Source organism: Schistocerca nitens, chromosome 1 (genome assembly GCF_023898315.1).
Source record: "Schistocerca nitens isolate TAMUIC-IGC-003100 chromosome 1, iqSchNite1.1, whole genome shotgun sequence".
NCBI classification, from domain to species: domain Eukaryota; kingdom Metazoa; phylum Arthropoda; class Insecta; order Orthoptera; family Acrididae; genus Schistocerca; species Schistocerca nitens.
Window position 1 is genome coordinate 391,949,165 of NC_064614.1, and position 23,220 is coordinate 391,972,384.

The window sequence follows — 23,220 nt, forward strand, 5'->3', positions numbered from 1 at the left end:
AAATGAAACATACGTATTGAAACTCAATGTAAATGAATTGTGAAAGAGTACAAGCTGAACTAAAATGAATCAAAATCAACTATTGTGATTCAGAATAGTCCCGCAGTGCATTAACACAGAGTTTCCAACGATGGTGAAGGCGCTGAATGCCACTGGGAATGCTATGTGTGTGGCATCTGTCGACGAAATACGGTGAGACATTCGCCTTGTTCGCAACGCGGCTCCCGCGCAATGGTTTCCTCAGTTGTCGCATGAGGTCGAAGTCGCATGGTCTGAGGTCTGGCAAGTTGGGTGGATGAGGAAGATTCATCTTGCAACGAGGCCAACCTCACACTGAATGTTTCAGGCAATGGTACCGAGCGTTCCTCGCATGCGGTCGCAATCTGTGGCAATGTTTGCCGCGGGCTTTCGAATGTGTTTACTGTGATTACAGTGCTGCCACACGTTCGCACTATCTACCATAGTCGACATGACTTCTAAATGATCCTCCTACAAGGGGTGTTCACTAAATAACGCAACACATTTTTTTTCTGAGAGCACGTTGTTTTCAGGATTGCAGTACACCATATTATTCTTACTGTTCTGGCTACAAAAACGTACTTTTCATCGAAATCTTCATTCAATGCGACGAACTTATCGCACTTTACGGGGAGGGTCTGTGTGCCCGCATGTTTCCAAACTACTGTTCGACGTCTGCGCCAACTCCTGCTGCATAAATAACCTCCCCATCATACACGTACTGCTTTCCGCGGAGTGCATCCTTCATTGGGCCAGCAGTTCAAAGTTGCGAGATCTGGGCTGCAGAGTGAAGTTCAATGCAGTTTTATTGCGATGACGACGGACGCCTTACCCAACGACTTTTGTTAAGTGCCAGGTCTCCGTAGACATTGTGCAAGCGCTTATGAATATCAGCGATATTCTGATTTTCAGCGAAAATAAACTCAATAACAGCTCTCTATATGGAACGCACCTCCATTATAGACGCCATTTTAAAGGCTATGAGTAGCGCTGCCGCCTATCGGAATTTCACGATAGAGGATGAAGTGGGAATATTCCATAATGTCCCACAACAAATTCAGTACTTTTCAAACGAAACAAGTCGACAAAAAAATTTGTTATATTACTTATTGATACCCCTAGTATTTACATTGTAATTTCTCTATGTATACTGTATGATTTTATACTTAGACTAAAGCAACCTGTTGCCAGTATTGTTCAATAAACCCAGCGTGGCCCGGTTGCAATAGAGTCTGGTTAAAACTACTGTACTCAATTGTTTCACGTCTGTCACTAGGCGCTGCGTCGTTGCGACATCGGCTTAGGCTCGAACAACTGTGAGCAGGATGCAAAAACAGCCAGGAAGCGGTTTACACTGATACGGCGGCAACACATACGAAGGGTGTATAAGATAGTAGTAAGAGATGAAATGACTTCAGTTCACTCGAAACACTGGGCGCTAAGAAAGAATTAAGGGAAAGATACAAAGTGGACCTAGTTTCAGCAGAAGTTATAACAGCAGTGTAACAAATTGCACCGAAATGCAAATGTAACAGCCAGAAAATCAAGATATGTAGATATAGTAGCAGCAATACACATACATCAAAAAAAGTTTTGCATCACCTCCGTTCCCAGAACTCCTGAAGATAGCCGTTGACTGTGGATATTGTATCACAGACGCAGTCCCTTTGACTGTTCAGAGATGTCACTAAACCCGCCCAAAAACGTAAACAACCATGCCTGATCAGCGCCAATCAGACGGATGGGGTCCGACAGCCGATCAGTTCCAGTCATTACACCAGGAAGGAGGTACACGCCTCGTGTTGTCTGCAGTTCAGGCATGCCTAGACGATCACGTCCGCATTGTAACTTTGTGTCAGGAAGGGCTCTCAACAAGGGAAGTGTCCAGGTGTATCGGAGTATTTAATACTCTCTACACTTTATGGCATATAAACACCAAGAATCTGCCAGTTCAGTCTTTCAGAATTTCTGTGATGCTATCTTGTTGGTCAAAGAAACCTGTGACTATCTGTGCTTCACTTGAAGTATTAAAGATAAGTTTCTATAGCAAAACCCCACTATAAAGATGAAAATGATATTTGTTTCAATAATGATGTACAAAAACTAATGCAATTTTTGCAGTACGTTTCCATGTACTGTACTAAATGAATGGATATCTTGAGGTACTGGGCATTAAATGGTGATACTTAATTGTTCTCCAGCCGGCCGCTGTGACTGAGCGGTTCTAGACGCTTCAAAGTGGAACCGCGTGACCGCTACGGTCGCAGGTTCGAATCCTGCCACGGGCGTGGATGTATGTGATGGCGTTAGGTTAGTTAGGTTTAAGTAGTTCTAAGTTCTAGCGGACGGATGACCTCAGTTGTTAAGTCCTATAGCGCGCAGAGCCATTTGAACCATTTTTAATTGTTCTCCTACGCCTTGGCTGTTACAAGTGTTGTAAATTTACATTTAAGTGCTTGAAGAATGTTTTTCCTGGGATTTGGCTGACACTTTTACTTGCAGAATGGAACACCCGCTACAGACATACGGTATTTCAGTTAAATTATGCACAGAGTTTGTTCTCTAGCGGTGATGGTTTTGGCTGTGGCTGCTGTATTCTGCAAAAACTTTGGTGATGGTGTTTCTCAAATCTCAGCCAGTAGAGGTTTTGGAAAGTGAAAGGAATATTTCTCACAATAGTTGACTGTCTTGACTAACTTCTTTCAGGGTTCATTAGGAATGATTTGAATTAATTATAAAACAAATACAGTTTAGAACTTAATATAAAGTTTGGGACTCTACTGCTTCCGTCTTTAGCCAATAAAATTTCGATATATTACTTCAATCCTTCTGCGAATTCGAGCTCATCTTTTTATATCTTACTACATCTAGTATAGTATACACACATGGAAATCAAAGTAGATATATTGATTAATAAATAAAGAATACAAGAGAGCATTTGCTAGAAGGAAGAAAAGTGAAATCTCTAAAGTACTAATGAGGTTCAATGATATCTTCAGTAATTATAACTTATACAAATGAGATACGTGAACACTAAGGCAAATACCTGAAAGTGAAAGTAGTGTTAATGTACAAACAGGCACAAAGTACATTACGGTACGAAGAGAAATAATTGAAAATGTATGTGGTGTAATGTAGCAACAGCCGAGGACATACATCTACTGGCATACTGTGATAAACCTTTTGCATTCCTTTTATGTTTTAGTCTTCTTTAAAGGCAAAGAGAAAAGATGAAGCGGTTGCCCATCATAGAGCCTATGCCTACCGTCAGGTATTTTTGATTTTAAGTTGTTAAAAAACAGCGGAGTTTTTCTTGTACCAGGAGGAGGAAGGAAGGATTCGCGCTCAGCTAGTGAACGAGTGAGAAGCACGCCATTTTAAGCGAGTAATTGTAGACCGCCATTTTGGTGTCGCTATGAATAAGTGAGAAGTATGTATTTCATATGTGCACCGTTTAGAAAAATACAGTATTGTTTTATTAACAGAAAGGTCGTGTGAGTTGTTATTTCAAATAGTACGATAATTACAAGAACTGAAGCCCACCTGTGTACTTTGGAAAATTACGAAGATCCGATAAGCTCAATGGGAACACGGTCAAGACTTCAAAGGTGAACACGGCGACCAGTCGTAGCATTGTAAAGAAGGGTAAGCACAAATCTACAGCGGAGAAAGAAACTACTTCCGCCTGCAAAACAACATAAAATAATACGAACTTATTTCCAGGCATAGCCCAGCTTATTGTGCTTGTCATTCATGCCGAAAAATTAATCTCATTAATTCAATACATTTTAAAAAGCCACGCATTTCAACATTTTATTATCATCTATTCCATTATTTTATTATAATTAATTGTTTATGTGATTGTTGCCATAAACAACTTTTTTACAATTTTCTACCTATGGTGTGGTCATTAATGGCTGTTTCTTATTTTTACTAAATTGAAGTCTAATCGAAAGATAGATGTCTGTGCCTTGAGACTCTAAGTATTATTTAATTTTTCTTTTAAGAATAACATATTGTGTAGTGGGAATTGTGTATAGTGGCAGCTGGTGTACAAGAGAACGAGAAAGACAGGACAGATCAGTTATTGTAACATGTATCTAAAAGCTTTTTTTCTCTTGACTATTTTCAAGTGTCTTACAATAAATGGATCGTTTATTTGAAGTAAATATTATGAACTAAGATTTTTATTCATATCGGACAAAAAAACGGATGTCATGATCATTGCAAGTATTTCTAACTAAAAATAAAGTTTTGATTAGTATCAAGAGTTACATAGCTCTCAGCTTAAAGTGAATACAGCGATACGAATAGAAAGAAAAAAAAGTAGTTACAATCATAGACCCTTTTCTGGTGGCAATTGCAGATAAGAGATTCCTTTTATTCTCAAAGTGTCAGCTTGGACGGTAGCCTACACATCAGAAGCAATGTTAACTGACAGCTGATGCTGCTCTGCATGCTTCCTTATATGAACAGTGGCCTTGTTGACAGTGGCTGATGACGTCAGCAAGTCACAATAGAGTGCATTTGCATGTGCAAACTCAGGGTTCGTCAATGAACGAGCCCACGTGCTCTCGTCTACGCTTGCTCCATATGGCCAAAATCATACAGGGTTGGAGCAACAAAAACGACACCTGTGCTGCCTCTTTGGTAAAGATTTGGAGAACATCTCTTTGGCGGTGCAATGGTATTTCAGCACGCCTTTCAATTATCCGCTCAGTAAAGGACTGAGCCAAGTATACTACATGATGCAATACGCTTTTCGCAAAGGCAGCATGATATATGTTATTGATCTTTTCTGTATTTGTGTTAGAAGCTAGCATTTTTCGTAGCTTCTTCAGTAAAAAGTAAGTCGTGTTACCGGGTATTAAACTTTGCGCTAACTATAAACAATGTTTCTTAGCAGTTCGGCTCATTATTTTACGAAAATCCATTAGAAATTTTTGAATACTTACAGGCATCAAATATGCCTTAAAAGTTTAATAATTATAATCTTTTGTGTTCTGCATACATACAGATGTAACATATGTATTCTGATTTTCCCTGTGGCATATCCACAGACATTAAAACTTTTGGTTAGAATTATAGAATTGCGATATCCAAAACCACAAATTATCATAAAGTTTTGATCTATACCTACTGTAACTGTGATTATCAGCCTAGAATTGCTATTTAAATAAAACTTTGAACACTTGCTGGAAAGGAAACTGAGACACGTCACCACCAAAATTTTAAAATGAAAGTTTCCCACCGTCAGGTGGAATTTAATTGCATTTTTCTCGTTTCTGGTTTGTACCATCTTGTGATTTAGATCGGAAGCAACCTGCTGAGAGCATAATGAAGATGAATTCTCGTCAGTGAATAAATATTTGCTTCTATATACATATTACTAAACGTAACTCTGTGCGAGTTTACCAAAGTATGTCATCTGCGATTTTCAATGCCACTAACCGGTAATATTACAAACAGTAAATTGTACTACTGCTCTTTCTTGGGGAAACGTTGGGACAAGATAATGCCTTGCACATGTTGTTTAACCAAAACCCTATCACCGCATAGGACATTGGCCTTCCGACCTACTACTGCTTCAACCTTTCACAGAGGAACAGTGTGAGCAGCATATGACTCAATCTCTTTGCCATATACCTCGAAACATTCAACAGTTCTTCAATGTTTAGTACATGCAGTTTCTCAGTTGACCACCCAAATAGCTAAAACGTTGGCCATTGGTCATAAGTGAGGCAATGAACTTGAAAAATGGTCCATTGTTTTATGTGAGAACACAATAAGTTCTCGGGTTTAATCATCGCATTATATGAAATACACCTCTTGCTTGCTTCTCTAAGACAGTGGTAGACATAATCAATGCTATGTGGCGGTTATATAAAAAGCTGCCTCTTACCGCTCAAAAAACAGGTACATGTTCCGACCCAACTCACTCACCATTTGCTGTCATTATAACTACCATCTAACTACATTTTAGCTATTGTCTGACGAGGGAAATAGAGGGTGTCAAACCATGAACACCTGAAACTCTAGTATTTCTTTTCTTGTAATACATATTTATTTAACTTCCTTAGGAGCACGTAATTTAAGCAGCCTTTCCGACAGTGCATGGGGGCGTCTGGATGTGTCTAACGCTACTGGAACTTTTCAGCTGGTGATCGCAACACACCATACCCCCAGAACGTGCACGCGCAAGTCATCGTCATCCGTCGAGAAGTGAAAAACTGAGAAAGATCGAATCATTAGCTTGAGGAACATACGAGTCTCATATCGATAAATCTCACTGACTGTTGTCCGTAGTGTAACGGGTTCAGAATGTGTGGTGATGAGACAGACTCAGGACAACTGTGTGTCGAGCAGAGCAGACACGGGTGCTTCCAGGAGGTCGACACCATCGGAACATCGGAGGATTGTTCGACGCTTTCTGATTAGTACACGAATAACAACAACTGATATCTGGGCGAAGTTTACAGGCAGTGCGTCACCACAAAGCATCGGGACAGATTACTGTGAGGTCCCGAGTTGGCAGGCGTCGTTTACCACACGACAGACAACAGGCATTTTCACTGTGTAGGGACATAGTTAACAGGGATATTGTGTGGCTTTCTGTGGTGTTGAGCGATGACTCCAACTTTTGTTTGTGATGGTCAGATCGACGCTAAAGTGTCCATTAACAACCTTGTAATCAGTTTCAGGGAGCAGCGATTGACGAGACCCATACCTCTCCACCTTCTAGAATAGTGGCGTGAGGAGATACTGGATATGATAACAGGATTGATCTGATAAATAATGAATGGAAGCTGAATTACCGACAGTATGTGACGTGTGTAGTAAACCTTGTTGTCATACGCTTCATGAACAGGGTACCAAATTGAATTTTCCAGCAAGATAATCCAAGACCTCACACTGTCGTTCAAACCACAGAAGAACTGAACAATGTACGGATCCTTGACTCGTCTGCCTGATCCCCTAATTTGTTATCCATTCAGCATGTATGGAATGCGATGGGAAGACTTGACAGTTTCGCATCAGCCTCCAGCCAGTACTCTACACGAACTGTCATAGCATATGTTTCAGGAATGGCAAGAAATTCCTCAAGATGACATTCGCAGGCTGTTTGCTTCCATGCCACATTGAATACAAGAGGCCATTCGTGCATGGGGAGCTCACACGTCGTACTGATGCCCGTGATGAACATGAGAATATAATTCAGTCTAAGGACACCTTAAGATCAGAACATGCTCTCGAAAGGCGTGGTGCCAATCGTAAGTAACTATTATTTATTGACACCGCACTACAGTTTCACCTAATTGAAGATACAGTTACGGACAGCTCACTCTCCATGAGTCGGAAAGTAATTAAAAAAGTTTGTATTGTAATGGAAAAAGAGTTCATACACAATTGTCTCTCATTAATGGTTGCCTTAGTAGAAACAGAAATGTTCAGCACGCAAAATTACGGAAACAAAATTCTAATTTCCCAGAATGTGTAAGGAGCTATCAAAAGCTTCCGTACGAAGGCCGTATTATCAGACCCGGTATGACAATCAGGAAAAATAGTCGTGAGCATTGAGACAAACTTCCCACTGACGCACAAGGCTGAAGGTAGCTGTTTGGTAAAACACCGTGTCCTGGTGCGTGAAGAAATCGGTAACTTTCTGATGCGCATCCTCTTCCGTCAGAAATCTTCGACCCTGTAAGGCCTTTCTCAACGGACTGAAAGCACGGGGAGAGATCAAGGCGTTACGGCATTTGCGACAGGCGGACATGCGTTAGCACGATGCATCAGCAACCTCCATCGCAGATTTCTACAACGGTGGTTTTCGGCAGACATGCCACCCAGTATAGACTATTGGCCATTAAAATTGCTACACCAAGAAGAAATGCAGATGATAAACGGGTATTCATTGGACAAATATATTATACCTGAACTGACATGTGATTACATTTTCACGCAATTTGGGTGCATAGACCCTGAGAAATCAGTACCCAGAACAACCACCTCTGGTCGTAATAACGGCCTTGATACGCCTGGCCATTGAGTCAAACAGAGCTTGGATGGCGTGTACGGGTACAGCTGCCATGCAGCTTCAACACGATACCACAGTTCATCAAGAGTAGTGACTGGCCTATTGTGACGAGCCAGTTGCTCGGCCGCCATTGAGCAGACGTTTTCAAGTGGTGAGGGATCTGGAGAATGTGCTGGCCAGGGCAGCAGTCGAACATTTTCTGCATCCACAAAGGCGCGTACAGGACCTGCAACATGCGGTCGTGCATTATCCTGCTGAAATGTAGGGTGTCGCAGGGATCAAATGGAGGGTAGAGCCACGGGTCGTAACACATCTGAAATGTAACGTCCACTGTTCAAAGTGCCGTCAATGCGAACAAGAGGTGACCGAGACGTGTAACCAATGGCACCCCATACCATCACGCCGGGTGATACGCCAGTATGGCGATGACGAATACACGCTTCCAATGTGCGTTCACTGCGATGTCGCCAAACACGGATGCGACCATCATGATGCTGTAAACAGAACCTGGATTCATCCGAAAAAATGAAGTTTTGCCATTCGTGCACCCAGGTTTGTCGTTGAGTATACCATCGTTTGCGCTCCTGTCTGTGATGCAGCGTCAAGGGTAACCGCAGCCACGGTCTCCGAGCTGATAGTCCATGCTGCTGCAAACGTCGTCGAACTGTTCGTACAGATGGTTGTTGTCTTGCAAACGTCCCCATCTGTTGACTCAGGGACCGAGACGTGGCTGCAGGATCCGTTACAGTCATTCGGATAAGATGCCTGTCATCTCGACTGCTAGTGATACGAGGCTGCTGGGATCCAGCACGGCGTTCCATATTACCCTCCAGAACCCACCGATTCCATGTTCTGCTAACAGTCATTGGATCTCGACCAACGCGAGCAGCAATGTCGCGATACGATAAACCGCAATCGCGATAGGCTACAATCCGAACTTTATCTAAGTCGGAAACTTGATGGTACGCATTTCTCCTCCTTACACGAGGCATCACAACGTTTCACCAGGCACCGCCGGTCAACTGCTGTTTGTGTATGAGAAATCGGTTGGAAATTTTTCTCATGTCAGCACGTTGTAGGTGTCGCCACCGGCGCCAACCTTGTGTGAATGCTCTGAAAAGCTAATCATTTGCATAACACAGCATCTTCTTCCTGTCGGTTAAATTTCGCGTCTGTAGCACGTCATCTTCGTGGTGTTGCAGTTTTAATGGCCAGTAGTGTACATTCTTCATTCTATGATGGATATCTACCGGTGTTTGCTTTCGGCAGCCAAGAAAGGAATAACAAAACGTTCGTCTGTTTGGACGCACTTAGTAATAACGTTAACATAGTTCACGTTTCCGCATTTACTGAAAACATTCTGGAACGACACGAATGCCACACTAATCCCAAGCCTACATGTCGGTGCTGCATCTACGCTGCAGCAACACCTACAAACTGAAACTTTCTGATCGACCTTTATAACACAAAGAACAGCATTCTTCATAGAACATGATTTAATGATGTGCTATTACACGATTTGCATAGCTTTAAAAAGTTGCAAGTGTTTGCAGCTTAATACGTTAAATGTACAATCCACGAGTAACTCTGATACAGTTTCAACTTCTGTTGTTACTCACTCCTTCACATTAGCCAAGAACATTTGAGACCACATTAGTATACTGCATTGAAACAATTTTATGAATTTATAATATTTGTCCTTAGTATTCCAAACAGAATCTTTCTCCTCACTTACAACAATTACACGATTCATGTAGATTGCTGTTTTGCTCTTAGAGAAATAAGTATCAATGAAAGAACAATACCTTTAAGCTTCTCATTTAAAAAAGGACGTGGATAAGCGGTACTTTACCTTTTATTTGCGAGATCTGAAGAGGAACGAGCCCCTTTTCCGTGTGAAATCCGATTACGTTTACCTGTTCGCGGCTTTAGATTATAACAGCAGAAAAGGCGAGGACTGTGGTTTTTCGTCACAGATATCTTGCGTGAGTTTTTTTCCGCGTGAGACAGAGCACAGATGCCTTGCACTGGCAGACCTCTCGTTATCGGTGCGTACTTTATGCAACGTCATAGCAACCCGTTACTAATTATTAGCATTAATACCTAACATGTAGGGAGTGTTGTATGGAAGATAGCAACTACATAAGGGAGTCATAATTTTCCGTTACATTAGCTGTGGGGCTATGTATAACAAGCAACCTGTATCACATTTCAGGCATTTTATATAACATTCATCTATTGAGTGTAAGTATCGGTCCTCGTTGTCAGGCGATTTGACATCAAGCTGTTCGGCGTTGCATGGTCTAATCTCACTTGTTTTATAGCTATTTCGGAGGACTTTTAATGAGATCTGTATGTTTCGGCATTTATAAAGCTTTGAAGAATCTCTTTAATTACTGTTCATAATTTACGTAAATCTGGAGAGATTCCTCAGACGCTAAACAGTGTCCTCGAACTATGTTGTTCATGGTCTCCATATGTGAGACCATGGCCATGGCACGGTGAAACTAGATTAGACAAGCCAAACGACTTTGTGACACCACGATAGCCCCACAAGATCTGAAATTCGCCTATGAAAAATGCAGAAAACACACTCTTGGTGCCGTCACATTATTGTGATCGTTGTCGGCGTGCTTAGCTGAGTGGTTACGTGCTTGCCTCCCATGCACAGGGCCCGGGTTCGATTCCCGGCCGCGTCGGAGATTTTCTCCGCTCGGGGACTGGGTGTTGCGTTGCCCTTATCGTCATTTCATCCTCATCATCGGCCGCAAGTCGCCCGATGTGGCACCGAATGAAATAAGACTTGCACTTGGCGACCGAACCCCAATGGGACATCCGGCCAACAATGCCATACCATTATTTCAGTTTCATTGTGATCGTTGAGGCACGGTAGGGAATTACCTGATCATAGAGAGAGGTTGAAACACGAAACACGAAACAGTGTATTCATTACCAGCGATGGCGAGGCATGACAGAATCTTTGACCAGAGAGTTATTTATCGTTGCTAGTCTGCGCTTGACCGCGCGAGAGTGCAGTTGTGTATAGCGAGTCGGCAGGAACAGTAGTTGTGTGTGACGAGTCGGCAGTAGGAGTAGTGAGTGGACGGTTGTACTGAGCGGGCGTCGACATGGGTCGGCGGCGTGCTCTCCTTACATCTCTGGTCACAGGTATATTGTTATCGAAGGTAATGAAGCAGCATTGCGCTCAGCTAATAGCATATGTTAATTGTAATTAATTTGTTCAAGAATTGCCCCAATAATAATTTTTCTACAAAGTAACCTTTTTAAAGAAAAAGATTCACTTCAAGTTAAATAATATTTCCTATGCATTCCCTCCAAGAATCAAAATTAAACATGGGCCAGCATTGCACGTAGCTGTGCCGAAAAATAAGAGCAGATATAGATGCAGTTTACTGAGGTAATAATTTTGGTTTTTGTGTTCAGGTTTAATTATTGCACAGGGATGAAGGTCAGCGCAGCTGCCCTTATAAAATTTGTCAGGTTCATCTTAACGTTAATTTTGTGGGGACTTAATATTTTTGCACATTTTTATTATCATTGAGTTTTATTACTGTGGGAAGCTAACATTTGGCTCTATTTGCATTTCTATTCAATTCTTTTCATATAAAATTACTTGCGGGGAGGTTACACTTCTTTTTTTTTTTTTTACTTCAAAAGAAAATTATTATTGGGGGAATTCTTGAACAAATTAATTACAATTAACATATGCTATTAGCTGAGCGCAATGCTGCTTCATTACCTTCGATAACAATATACCTGTGACCAGAGATGTAAGGAGAGCACGCCGCCGACCAATGTCGACGCCCACTCAGTACAACCGTCCACTCGCTACTCCTACTGCCGACTCGTCACACACAACTACTGTTCCTGCCGACTCGCTATACGCAACTGCATTCTCGCGCGATCAAGCGCAGACTAGCAACGATAAATAACTCTCTGGTCAGAGATTCTGTCATGCCTCGCCATCGCTGGTAATGAATACACTGAATACATACGTGTTTCAAGGTATACATGGAACACCATCTTTACGATTGAGACACGCGAGAAAGTATAACGAGAACTTGCTATTACGGATTTCCACTTGACTGTATACTCTTATCTTCCTCGAGATGTGAGAACTTACATATCCGGCAAATACCAAATACTATGACACAGTCAGTTTAACGTGAAATATGAACTATATACATATCGTGTAATTAGTTAGAAGACAAATTCACATACTCACAGAAAGCATATACAGTCACATTAGTGGCTATTTATAGTCTTAAAAATAACCTGCAAATAATCAGCAAGTTTTTGGATTTGTGGAGCGAAATCTACTGATCTATCGTCTACAGCAGTTGCCACTGTTGCATTGAATGTCAGGAATGTCGAGACGATTATAGATCATGAAAATATATCCGAATACTACTTCGATATTCCTAACAGCACGGAGAGCGTTTGCACTTAAAATCACACCACTTAACCTGACGTATTACAGGCAAATTAGGGTAATACAGGAAGTCCTGCAACGAATTGATGAATAACAAGGACTCACAAATCTGACACCACCGTGTGTGATGTGTATACTACTGGTAGTAATAACAAGACAATACTTGCGTAACTGATAGCAGTGACGCGAGGAGCGCGCATCCAAGCAAACAATGCAGTTAGGTACAGACTGGAGGATAGCGAGAATATCTTCAGTGAAAGAAAGCGCACGGTATATGTGGTACCTATTCGAAATAAAATTGGTCACATGTATTCAGAATCGTGTTCCTGCAGGTTATGGTAGAGATCTTCTCGCTTGTAACAGCACACTGTACCGGAGCCAACAGTTTCAACAGACAACTCACGTTCAATCACATCGTGGAAGAAACACCCACGATGACATCAGGGTTATGTATGTTTAGCAACAAGTGTGAAGAAATCCTTTCGTGCGGCAGTATGATAGCTGAATATGTGGAAATCTATGCTTCATGATGATTATGGCTGTAACTGCTTCTTGATATTCTGGCAGAAAACTAACCCCATGAGTGCAATCTGCAGAAATTACTCTTATGATGCAATATTCATGACTGAATTGTAGTATGACAGTCTTAAGTGATGCATATTGGAACGGTTAGATATTTGTTCTTAATCGAATCCATAAAGATCTTTATCAGCCATAAAATTAGATAAATTGGAAAATTACGCCGTTTTACGACTTCCAGTCAGGATCTTTGTACTGGCCCACAATTGTTCAACACCATACTCTACTTGATGAGCCGATTCCTTGGAGACGGGTTAGGAGACACACGGGTTTCCGATGGTAGAATTGACGGATCAGAGTGACGGTTACCTGCAGGCAGGTCCCGGGAGTCTTGATGAGCATGTAGATGATGTACAGGGGGATGCAGACGAGGGACGAGGCGGTCAGCACCCAGCCGACGCTGATGCTCCACGAGGGGTACACGTACTCGCCCGGCAGCATCTCCTCGTACCCCATCAGCGAGAAGATGAAGATCACCTGCAGGCATGCGTCAGCACATGTTAGAAGCTTCAGTTACGTTACAGTTACATCATATATTTACCTCTACGCTGCTTGGAACCATTTGTGCAAAATGGTTCAAATGGCTCTGAGCAATATGGGAATTAACATCAGAGGTCATCAGTCCCCTAGAACTTAGAACTACTTAAACCTAACTAACTTTAGGACACCACACACATCCATGCCCGAGGCAGGATTCGAACCTGCGACCGTAGCGGTCGCGCGGTTCCAGACTGAAGCGCCTAGAACCGCTCGTCCACAGCGGCCGGCTGGAACCACTTGTGACATGACTCGGTCGATAATTCTGTTTCTCACATTATCATCTATATATTTGCTCCAACACACAGCTATGCTAGTTATTAGACATTTGACATTTTATATGACGCCTCGACACCGATATTTCTATATTTTAGCTTCACATTCTTTTCTTTTTACTTTTTATTTCGTCAGAAAGGTTCGCCTGCTCACCTTACCTGTCATCTGTATTCCAGAATACATCTTTATTTATAAAAGGCAATGTCCTGACTGACTGATTGATTGATTGACTCATCAGCGCCCAGCAAAAACCGCTAAGGATAAAACTTGAAATTTGGAGACAGTATGGATCTTATACTGTAGGCGTCGTTTAAGGAGGGATTTTTCGGAATTCTAACGCTAAGAGGGCAGAAATAGCGGATGAAGTGTTTCTTAAAAAAATGTTGTTATTAAGGCAGTTTTAAGGCTAGCCCTACGAAAACGGATGTTTGGTTTCTCGATCAGAAGCAAAGAATATGTGTTTCAGCATTTTTGGATATGTAACCCTATTGGAGTGAAGTAGTTGGTAAAAGTTATTTTTGAAGACATATCATTATTAAAGAACTACTAAAGTATTTTAAAGCTGCATGTATGAACTCTGCTATTTGACTTATCGGTTACAAATAAAAATTGTTTCAGTGTTTTTGGAAATTGAGCCCATAAGGGGGTGAAATAGGGGATGGAGGATGAGATTTTTCATGATAATATTTTATTATGAAAGCATTTTTAAAGCAAAATCTATGAAAATTTAAATTTGCCTTCTCTGTCAGAAATAAAACATACACACGTCAATGTTTTTGGAAATTCAACCCCTAAGGGGATGAAATGAGGTCAGTGCGGTACATTGCCTCATCATCGCCCAGCCACAGCTTCTAAGAATAGAATCTAAGTATGTAGATGGTGCGGATCTTATACTGTCCGAAATTCTGCTCCCAAGGGGGTGAAAATAGTGGATGAAAGGCTATTTGAAAGTATGTCGTTATTCAGGAAATTTTGAAGCTAGAACTGCGAAAACTGGTATTTGGTTTCTCAGTCAAAAAATAAAAAATACCTGATTCAAAATTTTTGGAAATCCAAATAGTGAATTTTTTTTGAAAATATATAATTACTAAAAGACTACTAAAGGATTTTTAAGGCTACATCTATGACAATTGGTGCTCGACTTCTCGGTTAGAAATAAAAAAAAGAATAAAATAGGACAGTTGTTTCAGTGATTCTCGAAATTCAACCCTTAAGGCAGTGCAATAGGGAATGAAAATTTATACATTAATAAAAATTTAAAGCTAAATTTATGAAAACTGGTATTTCACTTCTTGGTTAGATGTAAAGAAATATTTATAAGAGGATGAAAGTTGTTATGGAAATATCTCCGCGAAAACGAAAAAGGCATGATTAAAAAAATTTTGGAGTCCAGCTAGCAGAATCACTTTTTGGTCAGAGGTAAATACGGATAGACCATGCTTATATGACCTTAACTAGCGTGAAAAGCGTAGAAGGTGTTGCAATTCGTGACAACATAAAAATTCGATTAAAAAAAAAAATCTCTGCAGGCCATACAGTCTACGCGAACGGAGCAGCGGACACTAAGCTAATGAATGAAGTTTCTCTTTTACACTGATCGTACCTTTTCCATAACTGTAGCCAAAAGCTGGTTCTATGTACAGAATTTCCACGTTAAACACATAATAATATAAAATGTAATAACTTGAGACGTAATAGAGATAGTTATTGACGGTATGTATCTACAAGTGTGGTAACTCAATATGTTTTTTACACACCTAATATCCCACGATATACGCTCCATTACTTGCGTGACAGATCTGTATTCCACTTCCCTCCAAGTGTTCTGCGACATTTGCAGGAGTAACAGTTGCGTTAGTTGGACGAATGAAAATGAAGCAGATCTGGTAGATCACGAACTACTGTGTGGTACACTTGATTCTCGATAAACCCCGACAGAGAAAAATCAAGTGGCGTAACGCACTTTAGCTCTGCGAGAGAAAGCAAACAGAACACAATTTGCTGTGGAGTCCACATGTCTACGGATGAGCGTTTACGTGAAAAAAAAAAAAGCCGTTAAGCTCCTGCGCACGCTGTACCAACTGCCACAAGCAAACACAGAAACCATTTTAAGTTACCAATAAATATCTCAACAACGTCTAAAGTATTTACATTTTATATTATTATATGTTGATTCCAAAACCCCCTATTTCAAGCTGTAATATGATTACTCACCAACAAACGCGCCAAAGTACTTGCCTCGTTGAATACTTCGGTTCCCATCAGATCACCGAAGTTAAGCAAAGTAGGGAATGGCTGGTACTTGGATGGATTACCGTCTGATTACATCACGCGCTGTTCGCAGTTTTCCCTTTGCCATCAAGGCAAAATGGAGGAGGAGTGTTTGTGTAAAGTACGTGATCATTACGCTTCCGCCAATATCCTGGATGAAAATGCAAACCTCTCCACATCGTCTCATGAAGTGACACTGTTGACGGAGATCCACCAGTCGGATGAGGACTTTGCGCTCCGTGGCCCCCTTGGTTCTGTTCAACAGGAGTAGGCTATGTGCCGGCACCAGGTTTCATGCTTCCCCCTTCTTTGTCACCATGAAATACAAACATAAAACCACACTCTACATACACCTTATAGACCTCCATACTTTTTTTGTTTTTGAGTCATTGGTCATCTGGCTGGTTTGATACAGCCCGTCACGAATTCCTTTCCTTCATCTCAGAGTAGCACTTGAAACCTACGCTTTCAATTACTTTTGGATGTATTCCAGTCTCTGTCTTCCTCTACAGTTTTTGCCTCTAGTACCATGGAAGTCATTCCCTCATGTCTTAACCGGTATCGTATCATCCTGTCCCTTTCCCTTGTCCATGTATTCCACATATTCTTTTCCTCTCCGATTCTGCGCAGAACCTCCTCATTTCTTACCTTATCAGTCCACTTAATTTTCAACCTGTAGCACCACATCTCACATGCTTCGATTCTCTTCTGTTCCGGTTTTCCCACAGTCCATGTTTCACTACCTGTGCTGTACTCTAACATACATTCTCAGAAATTTCTTCCTCAAATTAAGGCCTATGTTAGATACTAGTAGACTTTTGTTGCCCACGAACGATCTTTTTGCCATTGCTAGTCTGCATTTGATGCCCTGCTTGTTCCGTCCGTCATTGGTTATTTTGCTGCTTAGGTAGTAGAATTCCTTAACTTCATTCACTTTGTGACCATCAATCCTGATGTTAAGTTTCTCGCTGTTCTCATTTCTGTTACTTCTCAATACTTTCAGTCCATATTCTGTACATTCCTTTCAGCAGATCATGTAATTCTCCTTCACTTTCAGTCAGGACAGCAATGTCATCAGCGAATCGTATCATTGATATCATTTCATCTAGCACCTTAACTCCACTACTGAACCTTTCTTTTACTTCCATCATTCCTTCTTCGATGTACAGATTGAACAGTACGGGCGAAAGGCTACATCCCTGTCTTACACTTTTTTTAATCCGAGCACTCCGCTCTTGGTCATCCACTCTTATTATTTCCTCTTGGCTCTTGTACATATTGTATATTACCCATCTGTCCCTATAGCCTAGGCCTACACCTATTTTTCTCAGAATTTCAAACATCTTGCACCATTTAACACTGTCGAACGCTTATCCCAGGTCGACAAATCCTACGAACGTGTCTTGATTTTTCTTTAGTCTTGCTTCCATTATCAACCGCAACGTCAGAATTTCCTCTCTGGTGCCTTTACCCTTCCTAAAGCCAAACTGATCGTCATCTAACACATCCTCAATTTTCTTTTCCATTCTTCTGTATATTATTCTTCTAAGAAACTTGGATGCCTGAGCTGTTAAGCTGATTGCGCGATAATTCTCGCACTTGTCAGCTCTTGCCGTCTTCGGAATTGTGTGGATGATATTTTTCCGAAAGTCAGATGGTATGTCGCCAGACTCATACATTCTACACATCAACGTGAATAGTCGTTTTGTTGCAGATTTTACAAATTCTGCTGGAATGTTATATATCCTTTCTGCTTTATTTGATCTCATCTCCTCCAAAGCTCTTTTACATTCTGATGCTAATACTGGGTCCCCTATTTCTTCAATCGATTCCTGTTTCTTCTTCTATTACACCAGACAAATCTTCCCCCTCTGCATTGAACAGTGAAATTCCCTTTGCACTCTTAATATTACCACCTTGCTTTTAATATCACCGAAGGTTATTTTGACTTTCCCGCATGCTGAGTCAGTCCTTCCGAAAATCATTTCTTTTTAGATTTCTTCACATTTTTCATGCAGTCATTTCGCTTTAGCTTCCCTGCACTTCCTATTTATTTCATTATAGACTGACGTGTTTCTGTATTCCTCAATACCCTTGAACATTTTTGTACTTCCTTCTTTCATCGATCAACTGAAGTATTTCTTCTGTTCTCCATGGTTTCTGCGGAGCTACCTTCTTTGTGCCTATGTTTTACTTTCCAACTCCTGTGATTGCCCTCTTCAGAGATGTCCATTCCTCTTCAACTGTTCTGCCTACTGAGCTATTCCTTATCGCTGTATCTACAGCTTCATAGAACTTCAAGCGTATCTTCATTCCTTAGTACTCCTGTATCCCACTTCCTGGTTTAGTGATTCTTCCCGACTAGCCGCTTAAACGTCAACCTACTCCTCATCACTACTACTTTTTGATCTGCAGCCATATCTGCTCATGGGTACACCTTACAATCGAATATCTGATTTCAGAATCTCTGTCTGACCATGATGTAATCTAATTGAAATCTTCCCGTATAGCTCGGCCTTTTCCAGGTATACCGCCTTCTCTTGTGATTCTTGAACAGAGTATTCGCTATTACTAGCTCAAATTTATTACAGAACTCAGTTAGTTTTTCTCCTCTCTCATTCCTTGTCTAAGCCTATATTCTCTGGTAACATTTTCTTCCACTTCTTCCCCTGCAACTGCATTCCAGTCCCGGTTTTCATCTCCCTTTACGTACTGTGTTACCCTTTCAATATCCTCTTATACTTTCTCTTCGTCTCTGCAGTCGTGGACTGTGCGGCTGGTCCCGGCGGAGGTTCGAGTCCTCCCTCGGGTATCGGTGTGTGTGTTTGTCCTTAGGATAATTTTGGTTAAGTAGTGTGTAAGCTTAGGGACTGATGACCTTAGCAGTTAAGTCCCATAAGATTTCACACACCTTTGTATCTCTTCGTCTTCAGCTTGCGACGTCGGCATGTATACCTGAACTATCACTGTCGGTGTTTATTTGCTGTCGATTCTGATAAGAACCACCCTATCACTGAACAGTTCGCAATAACACACTCCGTGTCCAACTTTTGTATTCATAACGAATCCTACTCTCGTTATTCAATTTTCTGCTGCTGTTGATGTTACTCTATACTCATCTGACCAGATACCCTTGTCTTCTTTCCATTTCACTTCACTGACCCCTACTGTATCTAGAATGAGCCTTTGCATTTCCCTTTTCAGATATTCTAGCTTCCCTACCACGTTCAAGCTTCTAACACTCCACGCCCCGACTCGAATGACGTTTTTATTTCTTTCTCATGGTCACCTCCCGCTTGGCAATGCCCTCCTCGAGGTCCGAATGGGGAACTATTCCGGAATCTTTTGCCAATGGAGAGATCATCATGTCACTTTTTCAGTTACAGGCCACATTTACTGTGGATTCACATTGTGTGTCTTTAATGCAGTGGTTTCCATTGCCTTCTGCATCGTCATGCCGTTGATCATTGCTGATTCTTCCGCCTTTAGTGGCAGTTTCCCACCGCAAGTCCAAGAGCGTGCCCTGAACCGCTATCCGCTCCTCCACCCTCTTTGACAAGGCCGTTGGTAGAATGAGGGTGACTTCTTATGCCGGAAGTCTTCGGCTGCCAATGCTGATTATTAATCAAAATTTAAGCTGTGGTGGATTTCGAACCCGGGACCGCGGATGTTTTGATTACTCATCACAGACGCTACCCTTTTTTTCTGATCTCATTTAGTTCGTTAATGTTCATTGCATTTTTCCGGGGTAGACGTCCCTTGACACCTGTTCAAGTTCATCGTTGATCCGTTCACTCAGTTTTTTATTACAGAGGGCAACTAACCATCTGACCGAACACGGTGAACTACCGTGCCGGCTGCCCCTGGACTACAAGTGCTTGCTTATGACATGCATTTAAAACGAACAATTCCCACACTTCGCGTAGGTAAGGCGCCACTGCGCGAAAGAGAGAAAGAGCTTTTCAGTTAGGCGGCTGAACGTGCCCTTCGGGACTCCCAGCAAACAATAGCACTCAACTTTTCTTTTTAAATTTAATAATATAGTTACGATATCAGAATGCACTGCTACTACTCACACTTTCTATATTTTCACTGTCTGTTTTTAAATGTCTGTTTATGTTATTACACTTTTTACCTTTTTACACTATTGGCTGCGAGAGGTTACCGTTTTTATTGCTTCGTTATACTCCCGTACAATTGAGTTGTGCTTTCGTATCATATATTTATCAAATTTCTGTGTCTACAGCCGATGTTTTGAAATATATTTTAGTAATTTTCAGCTCTCAGTGCATGAACCACCAGTATCTATACCTTTACTATGTTTTGCTTTTTATAACACACATCTACAGTGGATTACTCTTTGATTTGTTTACTGTCAGCTTATGACTAGTTATAACCGTGCGTTCACATCTAACACACCAACTCTTGAGTATGGATTGATGTTTGTTACGTTGATATTCGGCAGTTCTGCTGGGGCCGTCTCTATAACATTGCCATGTTGATATGGCGTGACGTGATACTTTAATTACATAAGGGCTTTTATAAATATTTGATTATACAACTTTATGCACAGCTGATTGCTTATGTTTGCTGTATGTTTCTTTCCTTTATACAGACACTGTAGTTATGGCTGTTAATTGTAACTGGTAGTGACAATAAAGGATATATAGACATCACCATGACACGCATTTTATGAAATACTCATCAGCTGGCAACAATCGCCTTCAAAGAAATGTTGAATCACAAAAGAATTTATGTAACTGGAGTCTGTTATTGTTCTATTTTCTCGACGTGTTTCGCAGTATGTCTCTTCAGGTGAACTAATTATGAAATGCTACTAAATGATGAAAATGGTTGTATGGTCAATGGCGCACTACAGACTCCATACCGAGGAGTACTAACGGCAAAACACCAGGTGCTTCGAGAAGGTTCATAGAATTTCGCAAGACTATATTATCTTCATGAATGAAATTAATAACTATGGGTGCATTTTATATTTCCATTTCAAATCTGAATTCACTTTGAGACAGCTGTTTACTGCCGGCTCATGTGGTTGCTGGTAGTGGTGTACCTGGCGCGGCTACCTCACACTTTGCTTCAAACAAAAGGCATTTTGTGTTTTGAGTTTCAACATGTGTAGCTCAATTACATCTGCGGTGTGGGATTTTTGTTGAGGGTACTGCACTGCACCGCCGGCCGTAACCAGCATATACCAGGGTGGTCTGATAAGTCTGGTAAAAATGGAAGAAAAAGAATTTGTTTCGTAAACAGCTCACCTTACTTCTCGACATAGTCTCCTTTGAGGGATATACACTTGGTCCAGCGATCCTCCAATATTTTCATTCCATCGGAAAAATAGGTTCAGTCAAACTCTGCAAAATACTCGTTGACTGCAATTATCACTTTTTCGTTCCATGAAAATTTCTTCCCAGAAAGCCAAAGATTCCTGTCAGGGAACTGTAGACATCACTTGGGGCTAAGTCAGGTGAATAGGGTGGATGAGGAACCAGTTCAAAGCCCGATTAATGCATTTTCGTCGTCGTTTTCGCTGATATGTGGGATGGTGCATTATTCTGCTGAAATAACACTTTTTTGCGTGCCAACCCAGGCTTTTCTTAAGCCAACGTCTGGATTTTTGTCGTGCTTCTCGTCGTGGTAACTGAAAATTTGTGAAAGATTACTTGAAACTTTGATTCTAATCGTAACTGTAAAAAAGTGCTTCGAAGGACTATATTCATGCAAGTAAAAGACATGCAAATCGAATTGTTCTTTGGGAAATAAAAACCTTATAGTGCGAAGAGTTAATTACAGCTTATCTCAAGTTTATATTTTCATTCATTTAGAAGATATAGTCTTGTGGAACTGGATGACTTTTTTGAAACAGCCTGTATATTAATCACAGTCCCACTGTAAAAACATATATACAGGTCGAAAGGTACAGACAGTGAGTGATACTACAATCAAATTAAGCTATGTATTATTGTGATTGTTAATTAGGTTTAGGCCTTGTAGGTATAAGCTTGCTATAATACAGCAGCAGCTAAATACAAAAGAACTGTTGAGAATTGTGCAAGTACTGGGTGCGTATTGCAGTTACAAAGCCCAAAAATTAACAAAATAAGGTATAATATGCTCCACCATGGGACTAGAAGGACTTATGCTTAGTAGGTGATACTACAGTCAGCGATAATCTTCCACAATTAATAATGTGACAATATTGATGGCGCCCTTAAATTATTACAGAGCCTCAAGAAAGTACAAAACGTTTGGTACATACTGTGTTACAGGAACAATGATGTTCTGATGAACTATGATGGTTAAGCAATAGTTAAGCAAAAAAGTTATAGATGTGGTGTGTGGCATCAGTATGCAGTGATACATAGTTCAAACTCTTTGGTACTTCCAATATAGTTGCAACAAAATATTATCACGTTGTCAGCATTTTATCACAAAGAGCAACGAAAATACAGTTAATATCCCGTAATTTTTGGACTCACATAACCGGTTTAAACTTTACTGGTTAAGCCTTCTTGAGAATTCTTTTGTCAATATAGCCAATATACGAAATGTCCATCTTCCATTTAATTATTGTGAGACATGCACTTGCCATTGCTCTGATACTGTTGCAGGACGACTGACTATTGTTGTTATAAAAGCAGTCATTGAGCTTAAGTGTGTTAACGAAAACACTGCACTGGCAACTGCTAGAGATATATTTGGAAATACAGGTAAGGGTTTCGCTATTGCAAGGGTTACAAAATAAACCAATGAAAATACGTGATGTGGCCCTGTGAGTCTTTCGTTGCATTCTTCCCTTCCGCTGATCATGTAGACCAGGCGTGTAAAACTTAACGCACGCACGATGTGCTGTATGCGTGCAGTCCGAGGCTCGGCCTGTCTCGGCACATGTTCTCGGAACTACTTGATGCAGCGTGACATTTCATTAGCAGTGCGATGCGACGCTCTTTCTTCCAACATTAGGTGTGGTATTTTGCGGTCGGCACGACTTTCTTCAGTTCCGCAGAATCATGTTATCAGCGCTGTTTATCAT

General features: G+C 41.0%; 1 protein-coding gene across 1 annotated transcript in view; it reads right to left on the minus strand.

Annotated features, from left to right (window-relative positions):
• Nucleotides 1-23,220, minus strand: part of LOC126249090 (sodium-dependent serotonin transporter) — a 591,489-nt gene that overhangs the window by 18,886 nt on the left and 549,383 nt on the right. Inside the window, exon 11 of the mRNA XM_049950777.1 lies at nt 13,395-13,562. Within this exon, the coding sequence (XP_049806734.1) occupies nt 13,395-13,562 (168 nt within the window). The remainder of the gene's footprint in view (nt 1-13,394; nt 13,563-23,220) is intronic.